At 50.6% G+C, this 21,571-nt stretch overlaps 1 protein-coding gene across 1 annotated transcript; it reads right to left on the reverse strand.

Moving 5' to 3' along the window:
• Nucleotides 1-11,138: 11,138 nt before the first annotated feature.
• Nucleotides 11,139-16,039, reverse strand: LOC119113369 (uncharacterized). Its single transcript, XM_037237683.1, has 5 exons — nucleotides 15,990-16,039; nucleotides 14,414-14,504; nucleotides 13,613-13,775; nucleotides 11,864-11,935; nucleotides 11,139-11,403 (listed from the first exon to the last, which is right to left on the reverse strand). Exons 1-5 carry the CDS (start codon nucleotides 16,023-16,025, stop codon nucleotides 11,265-11,267), a joined length of 501 nt encoding a protein of 166 aa, XP_037093578.1. The 5' UTR covers nucleotides 16,026-16,039; the 3' UTR covers nucleotides 11,139-11,264.
• Between the last annotated feature and the right edge of the window lie 5,532 nt (nucleotides 16,040-21,571).

A 21,571-nucleotide genomic window follows, 5' to 3' on the forward strand; every position in this document is an offset into this window, starting at 1 on the left:
CTTTATGGTTGTAAGTACTGACCGGGCGGACGACGGGATGCAGTGCTCTCTTTATGGTTGTAAGTACTGACCGAGCGGACGACGGGGTTGCAGTGCTCTCTTTATGGTTGTAAGTACTGACCGGGCGGACGACGGGTTGCAGTGCTCTCTTTATGGTTGTAAGTACTGACCGGGCGGACGACGGGGTTGCAGTGCTCTCTTTATGGGTGCAAGTACTGACCGAGCGGACGACGGGGTTGCAGTGCTCTCTTTATGGTTGTAAGTACTGACCGGGCGGACGACGGGTTGCAGTGCTCTCTTTATGGTTGTAAGTACTGACCGAGCGGACGACGGGGTTGCAGTGCTCTCTTTATGGGTGCAAGTACTGACCGGGCGGACGACGGGGTTGCAGTGCTCTCTTTATGGTTGTAAGTACTGACCGAGCGGACGACGGGGTTGCAGTGCTCTCTTTATGGTTGTAAGTACTGGCCGGGCGGACGACGGGTTGCAGTGCTCTCTTTATGGTTGTAAGTACTGACCGAGCGGACGACGGGGTTGCAGTGCTCTCTTTATGGTTGTAAGTACTGACCGGGCGGACGACGGGTTGCGGTGCTCTCTTTATGGGTGCAAGTACTGACCGAGCGGACGACGGGGTTGCAGTGCTCTCTTTATGGGTGCAAGTACTGACCGAGCGGACGACGGGTTGCAGTGCTCTCTTTATGGTTGTAAGTACTGACCGGGCGGACGACGGGTTGCAGTGCTCTCTTTATGGTTGTAAGTACTGACCGGGCGGACGACGGGGCTGCAGTGCTCTCTCGTTACAGTATCAGTGTGCCACGTATCAAAACAGTTACAGCACCATATCCCGGCAGCAAGTTAGAGTCGCTTTTGCCGCTCGTCAGGCCCGATGGGAAGAGGCAGATGATGTTTTTTGTGTGCTATCGGAACTTAAGCGTTGTGATCCGCGGTATGGAAAACGGCGATTTAGAACGAGGGTTCATGCTTCAAATATAGTCAAACGCAGCGACACTCGGTTCTGTGACTTCAACCCGCGTCGGTTTGTACGCGCCTCAGGACCCACCAGGCTTCGCCCCCGCCTCTCGCCCGTTCGTGCTCGCGCTCCGCACCGCAGTGACCGCACTTTTTTTAACTTCGATCTCATTGGCGTTGATTGGAGTGTGGTGTTCATCTGCATCTGTGACTGATAAGTGGCAAGAGCCTGTCCAGGTGCTCACTCTCATCGTTGACGGGTTTGTGAGGGTTTCATGGCAGACACAGAGATAGACGAGGTTTGCGGTTTAGAAGAGCTTGCAATCTTTTAATCACGAGCTGATAACTCATCGGACTTGCACCATCCCGGGAGGCTATGAGAGGAATGCTACGTAGAATGTCCTGCCCATTACGTTGATATTGCAGTGCTCTCCTCGCTCACGCGTCCACCAAACGAACCCACTTCTTATCAGCAGGTGCCAGTTGGACAATAACCGGGGACTCAACACCAGCGAAGTTGTAAAGGCTGGAAACTTCACCAAACTAATCTACTTCCACGCTGCTTTTTTGCGCGGTGAGGTTCATACAAGTTTACAGCCCTGGGTTTATGACTTAACACTCCAATCCCGCCCGCTTCATCGGCTAGATCAGAAAAAACACCTCTGGGCGGGTGCCGAGGCCGGAAACCAGCCAGTCAGCTGAACGCGGCGCCGAAATCGTCCCTCGGCGACCATATTTGTCGCAATAAGCTGGTAATGCGCCGGGCTCGTCGCGGCGTCGCTACTGACCAATGGAACGTTCCCCTCAGCGATTTGGAAAATTGTGCTCACAAGGAGCCGGCGGCGGCCGGGCGGCGGGGATTGAGATCCAGTGCTGATATGAATTTTGTTAACGCCAGCACATCGAAACTGAATCGACAATGGCGCCATTTGCCGGACGTTGAGGGGATCAGGACAGCGTTGTCATATTTCAACCAGATGGGATTCTCCGATGTGAAGATACAGCGACAAAGCCGCTGAAAATGAAACGATTTGGGGGAGAAATATGGGCGGTTGCTTTCTATGGGGAGCAGGGTCGCGACGTAGGTTCACCTAATAGCTTTTGTGATGGCATTACCACGAGGATTTCCACGATGGGCCACAATACAGTTAAAGTAACACCGGAAAGCAAGGAGATCGCAAAATGGATGCCATTCCGGACATAAAGCCGTTGTCAGAAACGCTATCGTTTCTGACAACGACTTTATGTCGTTCAGAAAATATGCCGGGTGTGATAAAGCATGCGGCTTGTGTATTTTCGAATCACTTTTGAGGAGGCACCAGGAGGATTGCTGCGGCATTATCTTAAGTGCTGAGCGGGCCATTATTCCCAGATACGGCGTCCAGACGGCATGGACAATACGTGACTGGATGCCATAGCTGCAACGTTATTGTGCCAGTAAGTGCCTGTATCGTCTGCTATGATTCAGCGTCAGTGCTCCTCAGTCAGGGGCTTTGCGGGAAACATGTTCGATCGGGTGTGAGCCGTGTTGGCGTTCGGAAGTCAGTGGAGAGCCATCATCACCTCTTCTCTGCCCCGCTTTTCGGCTTGCCGCAAGCTTAGTACCGCAATCAAATAGCGGATCAGCATGTCAGGCAACGCGGATCCACGTCGCTTGATCGCTAAGAATGCCTACTTGCTTATCATTGATGTTTAAATTCCCTAAATATCTGTCATCCAATTATAGGTGGCCAGGCATCCTTCGTTTCGGACCCATAATGATGCGATGCCCTGTCTTTCAATGGCCATCAAGTACGTGCCAAAAAAGCAATCAACAAACAAACGTTTAAGTCCCAGCACTCATCGCTCGGAAATCAAAGGCGACGTTACAGCACTCTAATTTTAGAATGCGGGAAATTGGCAGGCAAAGGGCTTTATAAGCACAAGAGCGGGCCCCGCCGGTGTGACATATCTAGATTAGGCGCGAAAGAGAGGTCTTGAACGATATGAGGCAATGCCATACTCAAGCATACACCAGGGCAAGCTGTACACATGAGGGTAGTTAAGCAAGATGTTAAGTTTATTTGAAACAAAGAGCCAAGCAAAACGTATGCTATGTAGTGCAAACGTATTTGCGATTCGCATTGCTGCATTGCTATCATGCCGAAATAACATATCGTTTGTCCGGTACATCCATCGACTGATCCATAAGGCAATAACATCGATATAAACTACTTACTATGATAAGTTTTCGCAATTAATTGAGCTTGCAAATAAACGCAAGTGCTGTGCTCCGTCGCATCTCTCCGCTCCGCTTCAAATCTCTCTCTCTCTCTCTCTCTCTCTCTCTCTCTCTCTCTCTCCTCTCTCTCTCTCTCTCTCTCTCTCTCTCTCATCTCTCTCTCTCTCTCTCTCTCTCTCTCCTCTCTCTCTCTCTCTCCTCTCTCTCTCTCTCTCTCTCTCTCTCTCTCTCTCTCTTTCCTCCCTCCCTCCCCACCTCGTCTGCTCTCCTTCCCCCTCCCTCCCTTCGTTCCACCTCGCGCTCCCCCTCAGTCGATCTCTGGCGCCACTGGTGCTCTCGGCAGCGACCCTCTTTTGTTTGCGGAGAGCGGGGATTACCAGCCGCCACAAGCCTTCGCCGGCTGGAGGGGACGGGCCTCAGGAGAGTCGTCACTGCCATAATCAATGCTCGGACGCTTAATTTGATTTCAGGAGATGATCGCGCCGCAATCTGCCGGCTTAACAGAGCGGGCGGGCAGAGGCGGGTCCAGGCAGGTGCAGTGAGGGGACAGGGGCGGAGCCAGCGCAGTGCAGGGGGCAGGGGCACGGCCAGCGTAGTGCAGTGCAGGGAGGGGAGGAAAGGGCGAACCCAGCACGGTGCAGTGAGTGGGAAGGGGCGGGGCCAGCACGGTGCAGTGAGTGGGAAGGGGCGGGGCTAGCACGGTGCAGTGAGTGGGAAGGGGCGGGGCCAGTGCAGTACAGTGAGTGGGAAGGGGCGGAGCCAGTACAGTGCAGTGAGTGGGAAGGGGCGGAGCCAGTGCAGTGCAGTTGGGGATGGGGGCGGAGCCAGCGCGTTGCGGTGGGGGAGGGAGGGAGGGGCAGGGCGGAGCTAGCGCAGTGCAGTAGGGAACGGGAAGGGAGACTACTGGATGCGGAAGACGGTCAGAGATGGTATCAGACAGATGCAATCGAAGGAGCGGGCCGGCAAGGCAAAGTAGACAGCTAGTTGTAGAGCGAGAGGATAAGAGCTGAGATGACCGGGTGCAGTGAGAAAGGACTGCACGAATACGGCTACATGGAGCTGCGTGAGACGAGCCGGGTGCAGTGCAGTGGGATAGAACAGGGGCGGACACAGCAAGGTGCAGTAGGAGGACGGTAACGGGGTGAGCCATGCACGGGGAGGATGGACGACAAAGTGTGTAAGGTAATAGAATAGTCGAGTAGTTCTGTGTAGCAAGATGAAGGGAAAGCAGAAAGTCAGGCATAGTGCAGTGAGGGGCGAGGGATGAAGATCTCAACCTGACGAAACACAAGCCAAGTTTAGAGACCAGTCCAATACTAGCTTGAGCTGTCACATTCATGTTATACTCGCTTCCAACTCGCATAAACGACTGCTCAACATAATGCACAATGTACTAGCCAGGGAAGCAGCTCTTTTCCAGAGATCTAGTCCGCAGCCTACCAAAACGGGTCCAACGTCCTTGGTCCAACGCGCGAAAGATCGACACACCACTATTCTGATGCGGTATTAAAGGGTGTGTCGCACATCTATATGGGGCTTTAACTGAAAAAGCCATCTTGAAGACCTTTCGGTGCTGTTTAAAATACAGCCCTTCTTAGGACATACGCCTCTCTAGTTTCTGAGCTAAACGCCCGCGAAAATGGGAAAGGCATATCGGTGAGGGTATTTCAAAGTCACCTTGGCATTCATGACATCACAATAGCTAAGCCATGCGGCGATCAAGGCCAAAAGATTTGATTGTCGAGGCGTTCATATCTAGCGTTGGTGGGCGCGATTTCCAGATACAACGTCCGTCAATTGGCTCTCAGTTAATGTCGTTCATGGTTCAATGACGTAATCAAAGCATGGCGCATTTAGGAGCATATTTACTAAGCAGAGAATTGCGCTGTCTAGAGTAGTCTTTTTCACTTACAAAGCACAACAATAGTTATGAGTGAACTTGTTCCAGGGTGTCTGACGCTTACCATCATAATTTGATATGTGGAACATTGCCATGGACAAGACGATAGTAATAGTCTCATTCCTCGGGGAAAAACCAGGAGAACGGAAATAAAGATGCGTTGATATTTCGGCAACATGCCTTTATCAAAACAAATAGCAGAGGTAAATTTCATTTTATTAATTAATTTGAGCGAGTTAGTGAACTTTTCAGCACTAGTTTGTACTGAAAAATAATGAATCTAAGAAGTGAGCTTTATCACAGGCTCACAAATCACGACACTGGCCAGAGCTGTAACGCTAGCGCTAATAGATATCCTACCCAAGCTGACTAAAATCATGAGAGCTTATGGAACAGGAAAGTTGGTAAACTTTGTCCAAAAAACGCTGTGCATAACAGCATAACAAGTGTACTTTTGCGGCAATCTAGCAAAGAGGAACTTTATCAGGAAACATTGTCAATAACGCTGCAAGAGGTCTCTTAGACACATGGCAGTTTAGCATTGGCATTATTTTCATATGACCGCTAAGCCATATACATAAATCTATCATATATATATATATATATATATATATATATATATATATATATATAATAATAATAATAATAAACCAAATGGAATCCCTGTCATTGGTGTCTAAGCACTCGAGTAACGTCGGTGATAGACCCCCAAATTCTCAGATGTTCTGAATCAGCGTACGGAGAGGAATGCGTGCGCCACATTATGGTCCAGAGCGCGCCACCGTGCACCGCGCGGCGCGAGCACACTTGCTCCACTGGATTCGGGTCTATTCAGATAATTTAACACTGCCCCGTGCTTTCAACAAGTATTTCTTTCAGGCCTTACAATGGCGTCTCTGATCCACCCAGCCAGCTCGTGTTCTGTCCTGTCATGGACCCCTGTTGTGACATATTATTGCTCACATGATACCAGCAAGAATGCAAACATGATGCAAGCTTGTCGCCCTCATGCTCCTGGTTTTTCGACATTATGAGTTAGGAGATCCTATGCTGACAGTTACCGACGTACTGGTTAAACGACATTATCAAGCAACCAATGGGGACGTTGCCTAACCTTTCTTGATACCATGAATATTGCCAGCATAACCGATGTTTGCTTGATAGAAACGTTTGAACGGTATGGTATACTGAATTGGTATGCTGGTATAGTGAAGGCTGATCACAGTGAGAATAAGAACTCCGCAAGTGTCTTAATTCCTTGACTTTCGCCTTTTGCATCGCAATTTCTGCCGGGTTTTAGCTCCAACATGCCCGCTTCGAAGGTTATTATGGCATAGACACACCACATGAATCGCCATGATAGCTAAACACTCAGTAGACACATCATTGACCACATACGCATGCCACCACGGTCTGGCACGTTGAAACCCCAGATAATGCATTTCTGCCATTTATTGTCATTGCACTATTTTTGTTCATGATCGGCATGAGCACGTCACATCAAGCAGTATATCGACTGGATGGCCAGAGGGCAGCACCTTGAGTGCGGGCGTGCATCACACGCGGTTGTAGCTAGGCCTGCCACAACCTATTATACTTTACTTCCATTATGCATTGGCGTCGTGTTATCCATGTTTAAAATACGGATGTAACGTGATTACGAATGAATTGCAAAGTTACACTAAAAATTGCAGGGGAGTAATTTCCACTTTGTTCATCCAGTGAGTCAAATCACTCATTCAGTGAGTCTGGATAATGTTCGCTCATTTTGTTACTTCAAAACGCGGCCTACTAGCATCGTCACTAAATAAGTTAGCCCTGCTGACAACATCTTCCATTGCTGCGATAACATCTACGAGGGTAAGGAAACTTTTTCTGAACTGAGCTCGCCGTATAGGGACGAAATTGAAAGAACATTTTCCAGCAGACTCGTTTCCGCACTAGTTAGGAAAACATCAGCCAAAATAACAGACCACCTGTCCTTTGATCGTTGCAATGGCAATGCCAGTAGTGACGGGCATTGCAGAGGTGCCGACTGCCGTAGTTTCTCCTTGTGGACGGGTGCTTGATGCAGCGTGTTGCTGTAAGTGAAGACTGAGATGGGGCGTCACTGCCGTTGTTTCTACTTTCGGGTATACGCACAATGTCCCTGGAGGTAGTGGGTGACCCAACATTGAAGGCTTAGGAAGCTTAAAGAAGTTTTAAGAAGCCTAATGACCGGAAGAGGTTAACACCAGAGGGCGTTTAGAAACGTGAATATAAGCCATTCGGGCTTATCGAAGCACTGTCTGGATGCATGCGATTGCGTCGCGGAAGGGGGATTTCTCAAACTAGTGGGCAAAATAGACAAAAAAGTATCAAGGAGGGTACTTTTATTTCAACAACGACCGGTGACAGTTTTTGAAAACAAAACCGACGCTGCCGGTAGCGAGTATGAATATAATTTCAAAATTATAAAGCTAGAACAAGACAGTGCAATAGCCTTATTCCTGGTGGAAAAACCGCGACAATGGACAGATTTTTAAATACTAATATTCGTTTTGATACAGGCTTGTTGCCGACATATCAACGCATCTATCTCTCCATCTCCCGTTTTTTCCGAGTAATAAGGCTATGAACTCTCTTATCCATATTCAGAATGTTTCTCGCAAATATACTTAACAACCCACGCAAGACTAGAACAAAACAAAGAGCAGTGATTGGGGGTGATGGGTCGAGTTGGCTGGTGTAACATGGGTCAAGTTAGCTGGTGTAACATGGGTCGAGTTAGCTGGTGCAACATATGTCGAGTTAGCTGGTGTAATAGAGGTCGAATTACCTGGTGCCACATAGGTCGATCTAGCCGACTTGGCGTCAGACTAATGCATACGCGTGTGCGTTATATTGTTTAGATGTTGTGATATGCAGCATGGGCCGCTATTGCATCGACGCGAAAATGTGGAATAACTTTGCAAATGGTTTACAGGTACCTGTACGGCGTGGCACTTAGTTGCCACGCGTCATTGCGAAATGCAGCGAAAATTCTTGCCAAGGCTGCATTTGTGTGCGGCTGTCACATAAAACTAGTCATCTATTTTCCTTTCGTTGTCTCGCATAGATGGGTATGATAAAATTGCGTGTGACTTTTTTATGCCTTTTCATACTTTCTTAATGCGTATCTGAATCTGTTTTTTATATTTTGTCTAACCAAGGCTGAATAAGGGATACAGATTATCCCGACAGCTCCCGAGCAGTACAAACAAGCTGGTTGAAATACCATCTTTTCTACTTTTACGATGTTTCAGCTAAATCATGTTTCCAAACATAAGTAACTGTATTATTTGTGACGGTCGGCCCCACGCTCTTTGGAAGCTATCAGAGCAGCGAAGAATATCTGCTGCCTCGTGCCAATCGTTTGCTGATCTACCAGTGGTCCAAACACGGATAAACTAAAAAAAAAAACAGAATATAGCGACCAGTAAAACTCACCAACACAAATGGCGTGATGTGATGACTGATTATTTCAACGAAAAAATCCTGCATATCCGTCGCGTTGCATCAACAAGAGCGTGACGAGTAGTGCGTGACGGGCAGGGCATCAGCAAGTATCTCACCACCAACGCGTGCGCACTGGAGCGACGACAAAGCATTCTACGTTTCGGTTGATTCAAGGCTTCTTCGGATACATGTAAAGCCACGTGCAGTTGCAAGTCGAATCCATTAAAAAAACATGTCCTAGATTAATGACCTCTTCTACCCATCAACCCAACCCTGCATTTGGACCCAGACGAAATGCACGTGAGAACAGCGCACGACTAGGACTCAGCACATTCGCGCGCCAGATCCGTATTGCACGAATATCACGCTGGAACTGCACCTACACGGGCTTAAGCTGCACAAATAGTATATCGCTCTTCACGAAACCAAAAGAAAAGCCTTGTGTTACATAGTGCTGGATCCGAGTACTTGCTGCATAGTGCTGGATCCGAGTACTTGTTCGGACCACGCTGCGAATGGACAAATGAATGACAAATATGTCGGATGCCCGAGCGGTATTAGGTGTCGTGGTATGGCCCACACCCGGTACAGGCACGGGGTTGACATGGGATCTGATACTGCACAAATAAATGCGGTATGAATACACGTGTATGTAAGGAAATGCGATATGACAACCTCGACACAAGAAGTTCTGTGGAGACAAATATTTGCTAACGAAAATTTGCGTACCGAGTACTGCGATGCAGAAGCCTTTGCGTACCAAGTTTAGTATACAAGGGAATACCCCACGAATAAATGCGATACGAATTTTTCTCGGATGAGGTGAAGTGCACGTAACACCTAAAACAATACACAATATGCCAACAAGTTCGTTTGCGTGCTCTTTACACGACTACATTGTTCTTGCAATTCTACATGTTCCTTATTTCAAGCAGTGCTCGTTCCTGATCAAAGTTGCAGTCGTGGATCAGGCTCAATGTTTCCGCGTTGTCGTCTCTGTCAGCGCGCCCCGTCGGAGGAAATATCACAACAGCGTTCAGCTAAGTTCAGGACAGATCCAGGACAGTGCTGACGGACCCAGGGCAGTGCTGACTGACCACAGACAGTGCTGACCAACCCAGGACAGCGTTGACTGGCCCAGGACAGTGCTGAACGACCCAGGACAGTGCTAACTGACCTAGAACGGTGCTGACCAATCCCAGCCAGTGCTGACTGACCTAGAACAGTGCTGACCGACCCCGGACACGCATGGGCACGCACATCAACGCTGCGTGCGCCTAAGTCGCAGTACACTTGATCAGGTTCCAGGAAGAGCGTGATGTATTTTGCCAACAGTTTATGTATATACGTAACCGGAACGAAGCATGCCATTTTGGCATTGCGGTTGTTGATCACACGACATTCGTAGACGAGGAGAGCAGATTACACAAAACACTGGCGGTAAAAGCTGTCGAACCGCCGCTTCTCTGGGGGCTGGTCCTGGCCAGAGTGATGGACCCAACCAGCACTCACGCTACCAGCTGTGCGCGCGTCGTATAGCGCACTTCGCGTGCCTGAGCATTGGCGCATGGGCGTTTGCAGTTCGGCTGGGGTAAGCCGAAGAAGCCGAAGAGGCCGCGGGGAATCCATTGAACTAAGTATGGTCATAACTATTTTACACTCGCTACCAAAGGTAGGGGGAGGGGTGGGGAGTAGAATACAGCGTGATTCCAACCCTCACGGGGGGAGCGTATGGTGGGTACCATGCACCAGGCCACTCGTCTGGGGCACCGCCAACAATATGCAGCAGCGCCGTAAAATTTGGCACAGCTGATGATGCGTGCGTTGCGCACGCTGGGCAAACAAATTTTGTTCAAGGTAGGGATCCGATTTAGAACACGATTATGTGCTCACTTGGCCCGAATCTTGCTACTACGTGGTCGCCGAAGTCTCAAATCCTTCCGTTTTTTTCAAGAAAGTATTCGTTTTTGTGCCGCAAAGCAATGGGCTCAATTTTGTCTGGAGGTTCAGTGATGATCCGGACATTGAGCTACCCTCTGGTCATATTTTGTGGTTCTGGCCCAGGCCCTTAACAGCAACACAAGTGGCGGGAGCCCCTTCTGCGCTGGTACGGTTCGCTGATGGCCTCACGACCCTCCCCACAAGAGCAGGTTCAGGCGTATGCCAGCAAAGAATGCCCAAGATGCTCAGCATATGAATGTGATTTAATTCAATAGGATGTCGGTGACGCGTAACCAGGATCTAATATAAGAGATAATTTACAGGCACGATTCAGATTTCCGAGGCCAGCTAAACCTGCCCTGGAATAAGCAACCATGTACGGAAACAAGTGAGACATCAAATGAACAAGACTCCTCTTATTCCATGATAAGTTCAGGCGAAATCGCTATTGGCCCGAGAAAAAGCAGCCCCCTCTTACGTGATGAGGTGATACATCCAACATAAAAACGGGCGGTTTACAATCGTAGCATAACACAACTATGACAATACGACGTCCTCAAGACGATCACTGGAAAACCAGGCTGCACGAATCCACTTCCCATATCCATATCCATATCCATGTCCTGCCGCAACGGTGTATCGATGCTCCGGTCAAACGTCCCACCGGGCTGCACACATGCTGAGGTTCCGTTGAGGTGACATCACATCACTGCAGAGGCCATGACACGGGGGTCCCGCCGAGGTCGCGCCTCGACCCTACAGGCGTCCCGCCGAGGTGGGGTCGCCGCTGGTGGGCCTCATCTGGCAGGCGACCCACAGCAGGCCCGGCACGGCCAGCGTCAGCAGCAGCAGCAGCGGCAGCATGCGAGTCGTCTGCTGCTGACTCAGTGTCACGCTGAAGCAGAATCGGTGACGTCACGAGAGAGAGAGAGAGAGAGAGAGAGAGAGAGAGAGAGAGAGAGAGAGAGAGAGAGAGAGAGAGAGAGAGAGAGAGAGAGAGAGAGAGAGAGAGAGAGAGAGAGAGAGAGAGAGGCCGGCTAGAGGTGCGAGAACTACTCTGGCGTCAACATATGTCGCTGATGGTAGCAGACCCAGCTTTGGGTAGAGAGTCAGCTAAATTTTAGGGAAACCACGTTTTTTTGCATAGTTTAGGGGTAGGTTTTGCTGTTTTCTCCTGCTTAGCCCCGTCCCAACTTATTTTGCGAAGCTACACCTTAAGGGCCATAGCCTACATGCATGAACTGCTACTGTTACGTACATGCATATGTTTTGTATGTTGATTTGCCTAAGATCTGCAGCTAATAGCAAAAATGTCAAACAAATACCTGATGCACATCGTAACACTTGCTACTTACCGCACATGCGAGTCGGACACGTGCTTAGTCATTTTCATCCACACGATAGTGATAGCAAGGGCAGTTAGCTCCCTGAAACGTGCGATCATGAGGTCAGTGGCGGGTTCAGAAGTTCTTCCAGACGGGGGAAAACCGGATTATAGAGTATTTGCAGCCCAGGAGGGTGCTCTTCATCGCTTATTGGCCCTGCTTGCAGATTCGGGGAGCTGATAAGGCTCTGCAGTCTGAGTTCTTTTCTGATGTCACGGACCCGTTTTTGTGTTTCAGAAGCTCTAGTTTAAATTGCCCAAAAAACTGGTTCCTTCAGCATCAAGGAGGCCCGGAATACTTCCGGAGATGGACGACCCAGCCCATTCCTACCGTTGGCTACGCCACTGTACAGGGTAGCATCGGTGTTCTGAACGGCCTCCTAAACGCTCATATGCTTGGGTTTCAACCCGAAATACTCACCGAATTCCCAATATGTGTTGAGTCTAATTACGGACTTATTATATTAAATTCATGAAAACACACTTTTGGTGTCTAGGAAAATAGGCAAGGCGGCGATATCCGATACACGGATCTGATTTCACTCTAGGTCTCACACACCACACTCAGCGCCGATGGTCGGTACTAGCGTCACCTACAGAGTGCTACTGCTGCCATCTACCGGAAACAAACTGGTGAGAACGTATCGGAGCATATTGAAATAGAAACGTCAGTGGCAAACCAAAATCGGCCAACCGTTTACTTTTGCCACAGATTGCGTGACCAGCCACAGGGAAATTTTGATAGGTTGCAATTTACAATGCAAGCAGGTGGGGTGGAACTCTATTTCACTGGAGATCATCGCGGCAGGACGAGACATTGCACAGCGATCGGTTCAGGAACGTCTCAGGTACCAGAGTGTCGCTCGGCCTACTTCACCACCGACAAAAACTAACGCATCTGCATTTATATAGAACAAGATGCATTCGTAATTTTTGGCACAATAACGAGACGTACTTAAAGGAAATACTCCACATTTGAAGATATTGAAGCAAGCACCAAATATCATGAAATTACCTCACTTTTAACTATTGGTACACTTTTGAGTGGAAGAGACTGAGAAAGACTCTCGTTAGGAAATATGCGCCTCAATATGTCATCGCTTGATTGCACCACCCTACCCCACACAACATTGATTGAGAGCCAGTTGACGGCCGTTATATCTGGAACTTGAGCTCACGAGTGCCAGATATTAACGACAGGACAACCGTATTTTTCTTGACCTCGATGACTGCGTGTCCAGTGGAATGGCAGGATTTTAATGACGTTATGACGGCATCATGGATGCTTGTGTGACCTTGAAATGGTCCGCACGAAATAGTCTGCGAATCTTTGCGGGCCTGTCCTCAGAAGCTGGAGGGGTTTAGACGGCTTAAAAAGATCAGAGCTGTGAACTGCACCGAATGATCTTCAAGATGGCTATTTCAGCTAAAAACCTCACACAAATGTGAAACACTCCCTGCAACTAACTGGTGGGGAAGAGTGGACAGGACTCGAATGTTTCAACTCACTCAATTATAGGCATAGCACCATGCGTAACCTTCTGGGTCTAAAACAAATATAAAAAACATCGGGAAACAAACACATCTTTCAAACGCATGTAAGACTCATCCGCGGTTAGGGCAACAGTCATTAAGCCACCTCTCGCTTGGGCACCGCCCCAATCCCTCTCTGCTTCCGACCCCCTCCCCCCTCCCCCCCGACCCGCAATCCGCCTCTGACCGGGCGTTCCTGACGAGGTCCTCGTTGTCGGTCAGCGGCGCCGGTGAGGTGGTTCTGGCCGCCGGCTGGTGCAGCAACCGCACGGCGCGCACCAGCACCAGCACCAGCAGCGCCAGGCAGCACGCCAAGTGCACCACGTAGCAGGCTCGCCAAGGCAGAGTCCCTGTGCGATTCAGGCATGGTATGGTTGGGAATGTCATAACGCTTGATCATGCGTCATGATGTGTCTGACGCAACTTGATGAAGGAATGATGATATATCAATCATACCTTGATGGCCTTGCCCTCCCTGCCCTGCAATGCCCTGCCTTATCCTGCCCTGCCCTGCCCTGCCTTGCCCTGCCCTGCACTGCCCTGCCATGCACTGCACTGTCCTGCCCTGCCCTGCCTTGCCCCGCACTGCCCTGCCCTGCACTGCCCTGCACTGCCCTGCCCTGCCCTGCCCTGCCCTGCCCTGCCCTGCCCTGCCCTGCCCTGCCCTGGCCTGCCCTGGCCTGCCCTGGCCTGCCCTGGCCTGCCCTGGCCTGCCCTGCCCTGCCTGCCTGCCCTGCCCGCTGTAACGTTCAACGTCATGTCAAATCATGGCAAGTCATGCCATTTCGTGGCGTAACATGACCATGCAACATGGTGACACAACAAGACGACGCAACATCACATGGCATATCATGCCATGCGATATCTGGCCTTTTTGCCCTGCGCTGCCCTTTCACGACATGGCACGGCATGACACGGCATGGCACGACATGACGTGCCATGGCATGCCACGCTGTTCTGCTCACACATCCCTGTGCCCCTGACGCACCTGCGTACTGCAGCTTGATGGCGACGAGGAGGCAGAGGCTGGCAGGCACGGCATACACCGGCACCCACACGCACGGCTGGTCCCCTGTCATCTGTCGATGCCGAGGACTGACTGTTAGTCACACACGGTACCCACACACACGGCTGGTCCCCCTCCATCTGTCCCCACAGAGAACTCCTGTGAATTCCACATGACACCCACACGCACGGCTGGTCCCCCTCCATCTGTCGGCACTGTCTGCAGTTAGTCACACACGGCACCCACACGCACGGCTGGTCCCCTCCATCTGTCTGCACAGAGGATCGACTGTCTGCAGTTAGTCACACACGGCACCCACACGCACGGCTGGTCCCCTCCATCTGTCTGCACGGAGGACCGACTGTCTGCAGTTAGTCACACACGGCACCCACACGCACGGCTGGTCCCCCTCCATCTGTCTGCACAGAGGACCGACTGTCTGCAGTTAGTCACACACGGCACCCACATGCACGGCTGGTCCCCTCCATCTGTCTGCACAGAGGACCGACTGTCTGCAGTAAGTCGCATACGGCACCCACACGCACGGCTGGTCCCCTCCATCTGTCGGCACAGAGAGCCGACTGGCTGTAGTTAGTCGCATACGGCACCCACACGCACGGCTGGTCCCCGCTCCATCTGTCGACACAGAGGACCGACTGTCTGCAGTTAGTCGCATACGGCACCCACACGCACGGCTGGTCCCCTCCATCTGTCGGCACAGAGAGCCGACTGGCTGTAGTTAGTCGCATACGGCACCCACACGCACGGCTGGTCCCCCTTCATCTGTCGGCACCGAGAACTGACCATCTGCAGTTAGTCGCACACACCCACAAGCACGGCTGGTTCCCCTCCATCTGTCGGCACAGAGAACCGACTATCTGCAGTAAGTCACACACGGCACTCACGCGCAATGTCACTGTGCCCCCCCCCCCCCCTCCCACATGAATACAAAATGCAACGCTCTCCAAGCACGCATTGTACTGTGCTGTGCTGTGCTGTGCAGTCCTATTCGGTCCTGGTGTAGTGCGCGCTTCAAAAACTTTGGAATTGGTTTGGCAAACCCCTGGAGTTAAAACATGAAGATCCTTGTGTGCACATGGAGAAGAGGCAGTTCCCTTGTGCATTGCACACGTGACCCATAAACAGGTGCATCAGAAGTGCCATCCGTAGCGAGCACAGCAAATACTCCACTAGCACATGCCACTGCATGTCACTACTATCTGGCGACTTTTACGCGGATGTTTGGTAGCATGGCGATCAATGGTGACACTGTGCCTCTGGGAAACTTCATCATCTCAGGATTCTCTCAACATTCAGGATGCTAATGGGGTGGTTGACGTTGCCATCACCCACGCCCTCAGAACACGAGCGCAAGTTCTCCGCCGGTTCTTCCCACATCCGGGCTCCTGATCTCCCCGTGTCACCTGGCTGGAACTGGAACTGGAACTGGAACTAGTGCTGCACCCGGAGTTGTGGCTTACACTGACTGTCTCACCTGGCTGGAGCTGAGGCTGACATCCCGCCTCTCTGGAGCTGGAACTGGGGCTGAACGGCTCACCTGGCTGGAGCTGGCCACCATGAAGAGGCCGCCCATGACTAGCGACAATGCTCTCCACACCACGTTGTCCTCCAGTAGAGGCATGGCGTCTGGACCGGGGCTGCTGCCGCCGGGAGCAGCGCCCTCTCTGGGGAGGCAGAGACAAGACACGGGTGTGTGGGAGGCACGGCGGGGAGGGCCGTCTGGGCGGGAGCTGCTGCTGCCGGGATCAGCGCCTTCTCTGGGGAGGCAGAGACAAGACACGGGCGGGGTGAGAGACACGGCGGGAACGGCTGTCTGGACCGGGGCTGCTGCTGCCGGGAGCAGTGCCCTCTCTGGGAAGATGCCTGCGATGATATGCAGACTATATCGGCGAGACTATTTCAAGCTCACCCAGGCATCCATGTCGCCATCATGACGTCATTCAAATCCTGTCATTCCGTTGGCCATGCAGCGATCAAGGTTGTGCAAGCCATGACCTATTGAGGAGCATATTTACTAACCAGAGAAACTGCGTTGTCTAGAGCAGCCTTTTTTACTTAAAAGTATATCGACCTAAAAGTACATGGACATTTGTGAACCAATACCTTTGTGGGGCATGTAGAAGCCGACGTACTACAAATTAACAACACACGTAACATTTCTGCCGTCCAAAGGTAAAACCCCATTCGTTCATTTCTGGCCATTTAACGTTTTTGATGTCGTCTGATTCGTCTTCTTATGCTTAAGTCGGGTATTTAAACCAATAGTTGAAATTTTCACAAGTTTTTAGATAGAACAAAGAAGTGAAAATTTGTGAAGTGCTCCTAAAAGTTTGTGAAAATTTCAGCTGATACCTTAAATGACCGAATTTAGCATGAGTAGGCGAATCAGATGACGTAAAAACCAAAAGTGGCCAAAAATTGACAGATGGGGTCTTACCTTTGGACGGTACATTTTGTGTCGTTTTTTACACGATATCTTTGTGGAGGTTAGAGACGCAGTGCAGTTAAACTACTGAACACATATTTGAAGGGCGGTCTGGTTGAAAACTTCCAAGAAGACCAAATGCAACAAATGCAATCACCTTTTGATGCGACTGTTCCTGGAAAAAGGACTGGGATATAGAGTGACTGTGTACCAAAAGAAGACTAACCACGGAGGATGCTCAGATGCGGACAGGGAGCGTCTTCGACGCTATAAAATTGGCGTCATAGGGCTATCCCTGAGACGTGCATGATTAGACAGAGTGGTATTTAAGATTAATACGAATAAAACAGATCTTGGTGAACAATATTTATGTATTTTCTGCCATTTTCAACGGCATACTGGCGCATGTCAAGATCTTTTGACAGCAAACCAAGACAGGACAAACACTCAACCGTCTAACTGTGTTGCCAAAATGAAATGACATCTGCATTTAAGCAAGACGAAAACAACTCTGCGGGAAATCATCTCTTGTCATGCAATAGGCAAGAGCGATCGCATCACAGACATTACGTGCGTTCTTTGCCGCAGATTCCCCAAGTACCCCATGGTGGTCAACTGTTGCGTTCTTTGCGTACATTCCACGTTTCGCGCAACGTTTGTCGCAGCGTGTCGTCATCAGCAACTGAAGCAGACTTTTAACGGCTTGCGTGGTATACTAGTAAGGATCTCGTTCGTGCCTGTCCTTCTTGCAAGCCACGCAAAGATAGGTCTTGTCGATTTAGAGCTTCAACTGGCCGCACGCACTCCACACCACAATGTCCACGTGCAAAACCAGCAGTAGCCTTGCGTGCTGATGATCTGGGCTTTGGGACGCGCCGACTACAATGGTCGCATGGCGCCCATAGCCTTGCGCCTTCAAGCCCATAGGCATACGTGACAGCAAACGGTTCCCCTCACATATTGTTTCCGAACGGAAACGAGCCATGGTCACGTTCTACGGAAATCATGTGACATCACGTGGTTATTAACCAATGAGAAGCGAGTGCGATATCGTGTGATGAGCGGCTAAGCCAATCACAGAAAGCGAGGTCGTCCGGAAATATCTGATGCAACAGATGGCTGGTAAGACGCTGAGGGTGACTTTAAAAAAGATCCCACGTTTCTTGCACTTTTCACGCGCCGTTATATCACACGGGTCCCATTTGATCAGTAATAGATTGCTCCACGGCAAATGGACCGCGGATAAATGCGTTTGAACATGACAGCCTCTTCTACATTGACGAGAACAGACCGATTGGTGTAAACATATGACCGAAACGATTCTGCAAGTTTTACAGCCACACGGTGGACCGATAAGAAACTAAGAAAAGATCGGAATGCGTGATGACGTCACAAACCCAGTTTTTCGACTTGTTCTAGTGAATACAGTTTGCGAGGTATAGCGTTGGGGGGAGTGCATTGGAAGACTAAGTACCTGTAATTTTCTGAAACATGGACTTAATATCATTCATGGTCAACGAGGTACCTAAATGTACCTAGTTTGATTCCGTGCATCTCTTTATGAAAAACTGTACTTTTGATATCCACAAACTGATGTACAATCGAAAACCCATTCAGTTTTATTCAGTCTATGAAAAAGAGGAAATGTATGGCATCTCTGCCAGGTCGGTCGCAAATACAAATTTAAACATTGGTTAAGCACGGCGACTCACCATGAACCGACCGGACCGTTCATTATCGGGTGACCGGTCATGATCGGGTGACCGGTCATGATCGGCTCACAGCCTAGGGAACTGTGACCGCGCCGTACAACCAAGCGGGACTCTGGAACAACGTCTAAATGAAGAATGCATTTGGATCGACCTTATGTGCTTGTCGTCTACCTCGAGTCCCGTAGATAGAAAGGCAAATTCTATTAAAATGACGTGATGTGAGGTCATATATCATCAGTTCCAAAATAGTCGTTTTTACGACGCACGCAGTTGCTGAGCTGTATGGCGTCGCCTGTCTCTCACCCTGGCAGGAAGGGCAGACACCGCGGGGGATCGAACCACGTACCTCTGGTGTTCCAGATGCGCAGTGATTGACGCGGAAGCATTAGCCACTGCACCATCGGCACCCCTCGTTTGTTCACGTCAATTGAAGTGAATCCAAAAAGACAAAAACGCGTTGAGTCAAATATTTGGTTCTTTGTTCCGCTCCGTAAGTTGCGTTCAACGAAATCGCTACAATAAGACTTTCGCGCTGGATTCATCCCTTGCGCAATTACCTTCGATGTTTGAGCAGTTATGCTCATTGATGAAACCGTAAACGGAGTATGCTTCCCCAGGGTTATAACAAATGTAGCTGTGCGTTCCATTCAGCGTTCGTGCGTGTTTTTAACCCGTCTTCTAGGCATTCCTCCGTTTTGCGGATGGCTCCGTTATGACACGTGATGAGCTTGTGGCTCACCTCTGCATGCGGAGGCGTTTGCCGAGAGCCGTGCTGGGTGTGGTCATCACTCAGCACTGCAATCTTGCCGACGACATTGCAGTGATGCATACCGGCACATTTGCTACCTGTGCGTTTCATTAGATGTGCTGCTTCTGAAGTGACACCTGTCAAACAAAAACTACCTAGTTGCAGGGTTTCCTGCTCTCACATGCCATGGTGACGCTCCAGCTGTCTGTCACTCTCTTACACGTCATAGTGACGCCTTAGTGGGCTGTCCCCTCTTACATGTCATGGTGATGCTCCAGCGGGCTGTCCTGCTCTGGCTGGAAGCGGCGTCGACAGCGTGACGCCGGCCGGCCGCGGCCGCGTGGCCTCTTCAGGGTGCCGGGCGGCACCCTTCCGGCCTCCGGGTACTCCCGGACGCCAGCGGTGAGGTCAGGGGATCAGAGGTCAGGTCAGCGGTGAGGTCAGCGGGTCAGCCACTGGAAGCAGCGAAGAGATGACGGTCTTGCTCACGCACCCGCCGACCAGCCAGCTGAACACGATTCCGGCCTCGCCAGCACTGGCGGCGGAGACTTGGAGCGCGGCTTGTTGTTTCACCTGCGCAAAAAGCGCTTAGTTTTGCACTTGGCGTCCAACCCCTTTCCACTCCTGTTCACCTGGTGTTTACTTGGCGTCGCTTGACGTCCACTTGACGTCCACTTGATGCCGCCTGACGTCCACTTGATGCCTGCGTGGCAGTTGTCTGCCGCTTGTTCACCTGCTATTTGCCTTTTGATCGCTTGCTGTTCACCAGCTGATTACCTTTTGTAAACGTGGCGCTCCATTTCCGTCCACTTCACCAGTCGCTCCACTAAAATCTGACATTCTTTGTCCACTTGTCCACTTCCACTTGTCCACTTGTCCACTTGCGTGCCGTTCAGCCGGCGGCACACGCAACCTCCACCCTGCCACCAGCACGGGGCCCACTCAGGAACTCGACGTGAAGCACTCGACCAGTCGCGCTGGAACGCCGGTTCCTCATGCATTTGCCACTGGCGCTGGCCGCGGCGGCGTGCCCTCCCGCAATCAATGTCACCATGACACTCAGCCGGTGCCGCAGCACGCGCCCGCAGGAGGGTCGCCGCCACGGTGAGCAGCGGTCGATGGCCGCACGGTGTGCTGTGGCGATTGATGGAGGTGTCGCTGACGACTCAGAACTGCTTCGAGGTTTAATGCTGATGCTTTAGGCAAACCAATCACGCCATCTCGTACAAGCTCAAATGCAGGCGTGCTTACTGAGAAGCCAACAGGTTCTGGAAAACTTAAACAGGAATTATACAATAAAAAACCGAAAGAAAGAAATTGCGCGATTTCGCTGCTCTCTGCCAAAAAAATGACAAATGGGTCGCGTGAGCTACCGAATTTCCGCACGCAACCCGAACAGGCGACTGCAACGCCACCTATGGATGACGATCAGTCTGCCCTGCCTACCAGACCAGGGGTGCTTCATGTACACGAAGCAGGTGTAGCGCGTGCCTACTAAACCAAAGGGGCAGGGTGGGGAAGAGAGTTCACTATGGACGTACGCAAGCCGCCCCGAAGAACAGATGGCTCGTCACACCAAAAGAACACGCTGCAGCTAAATCGTGAACTCTCATCCGCATGAGCACGGCCACCTGGCGTAGATGGCAGGCAGCTTGACGAATGGTGATGCAGGTGGCGCGCTCGTCAGTGGGAGTGAACAGCGCCTGTCACACTGATAGTGGACGAGATGGTGCACACTGTGCGCAAGGTGGTGCACGCTGCGCAACGAAACAAAAACAACACTTTAATGTGCACCGTGGTAAACGTAAGCCATCGCATGACGTCACTAGAATTACACGCCGTGCCTTCGTTTCTCAATGTTTCAACGTTTTGCACAATCGGTTCGATGAGTTAATAATAAAAAGATAAATAGCGGACTTAAACTGAAAATACAGCTGACTACATACTGAGGCGCGTGCTAGCATTGATCGATACTTAAGGTATGCGTCCGAGATGACATTTGGCAACCAAATCGAATATGTCACCGAGCATTTCAATTTTCATGACACCAAACCATTCATCTGTTTCATATCACGCGCTACAGATGGTATGCATCAACCCTCTGTGTACTCAGGGTGACAGGTGATGATGACATTTGGTTTTAGGGGCCGGGGGACTGGGGGTAGCAACGGCTGAGATGCGGTTATTGCCACTAATTTCCATCTGCCGCAAATTGCTACGATTTCAGCGCGGCA

This window comes from Pollicipes pollicipes, unplaced genomic scaffold (assembly GCF_011947565.3).
Source record: "Pollicipes pollicipes isolate AB1234 unplaced genomic scaffold, Ppol_2.1 Scaffold_7262;HRSCAF=8765_pilon_pilon_pilon, whole genome shotgun sequence".
In the NCBI taxonomy this organism is placed as follows: Eukaryota; Metazoa; Arthropoda; class Thecostraca; order Pollicipedomorpha; family Pollicipedidae; genus Pollicipes; species Pollicipes pollicipes.

Excerpts from the sequence above, each read along its gene's own strand:
- LOC119113369 (XM_037237683.1), bottom strand. The coding sequence starts at position 16,025 with ATGGGCGGCCTCTTCATGGTGGCCAGCTCCAGCCAG. Across the intron at positions 14,505-15,989 it reads TGGTGGCCAGCTCCAGCCAG|ATGACAGGGGACCAGCCGTG; the intron begins GTGAGCCGTTCA and ends CGGCATCGACAG. Across the intron at positions 11,404-11,863 it reads GTGTCCGACTCGCATGTGCG|CGTGACACTGAGTCAGCAGC; the intron begins GTAAGTAGCAAG and ends ATTCTGCTTCAG.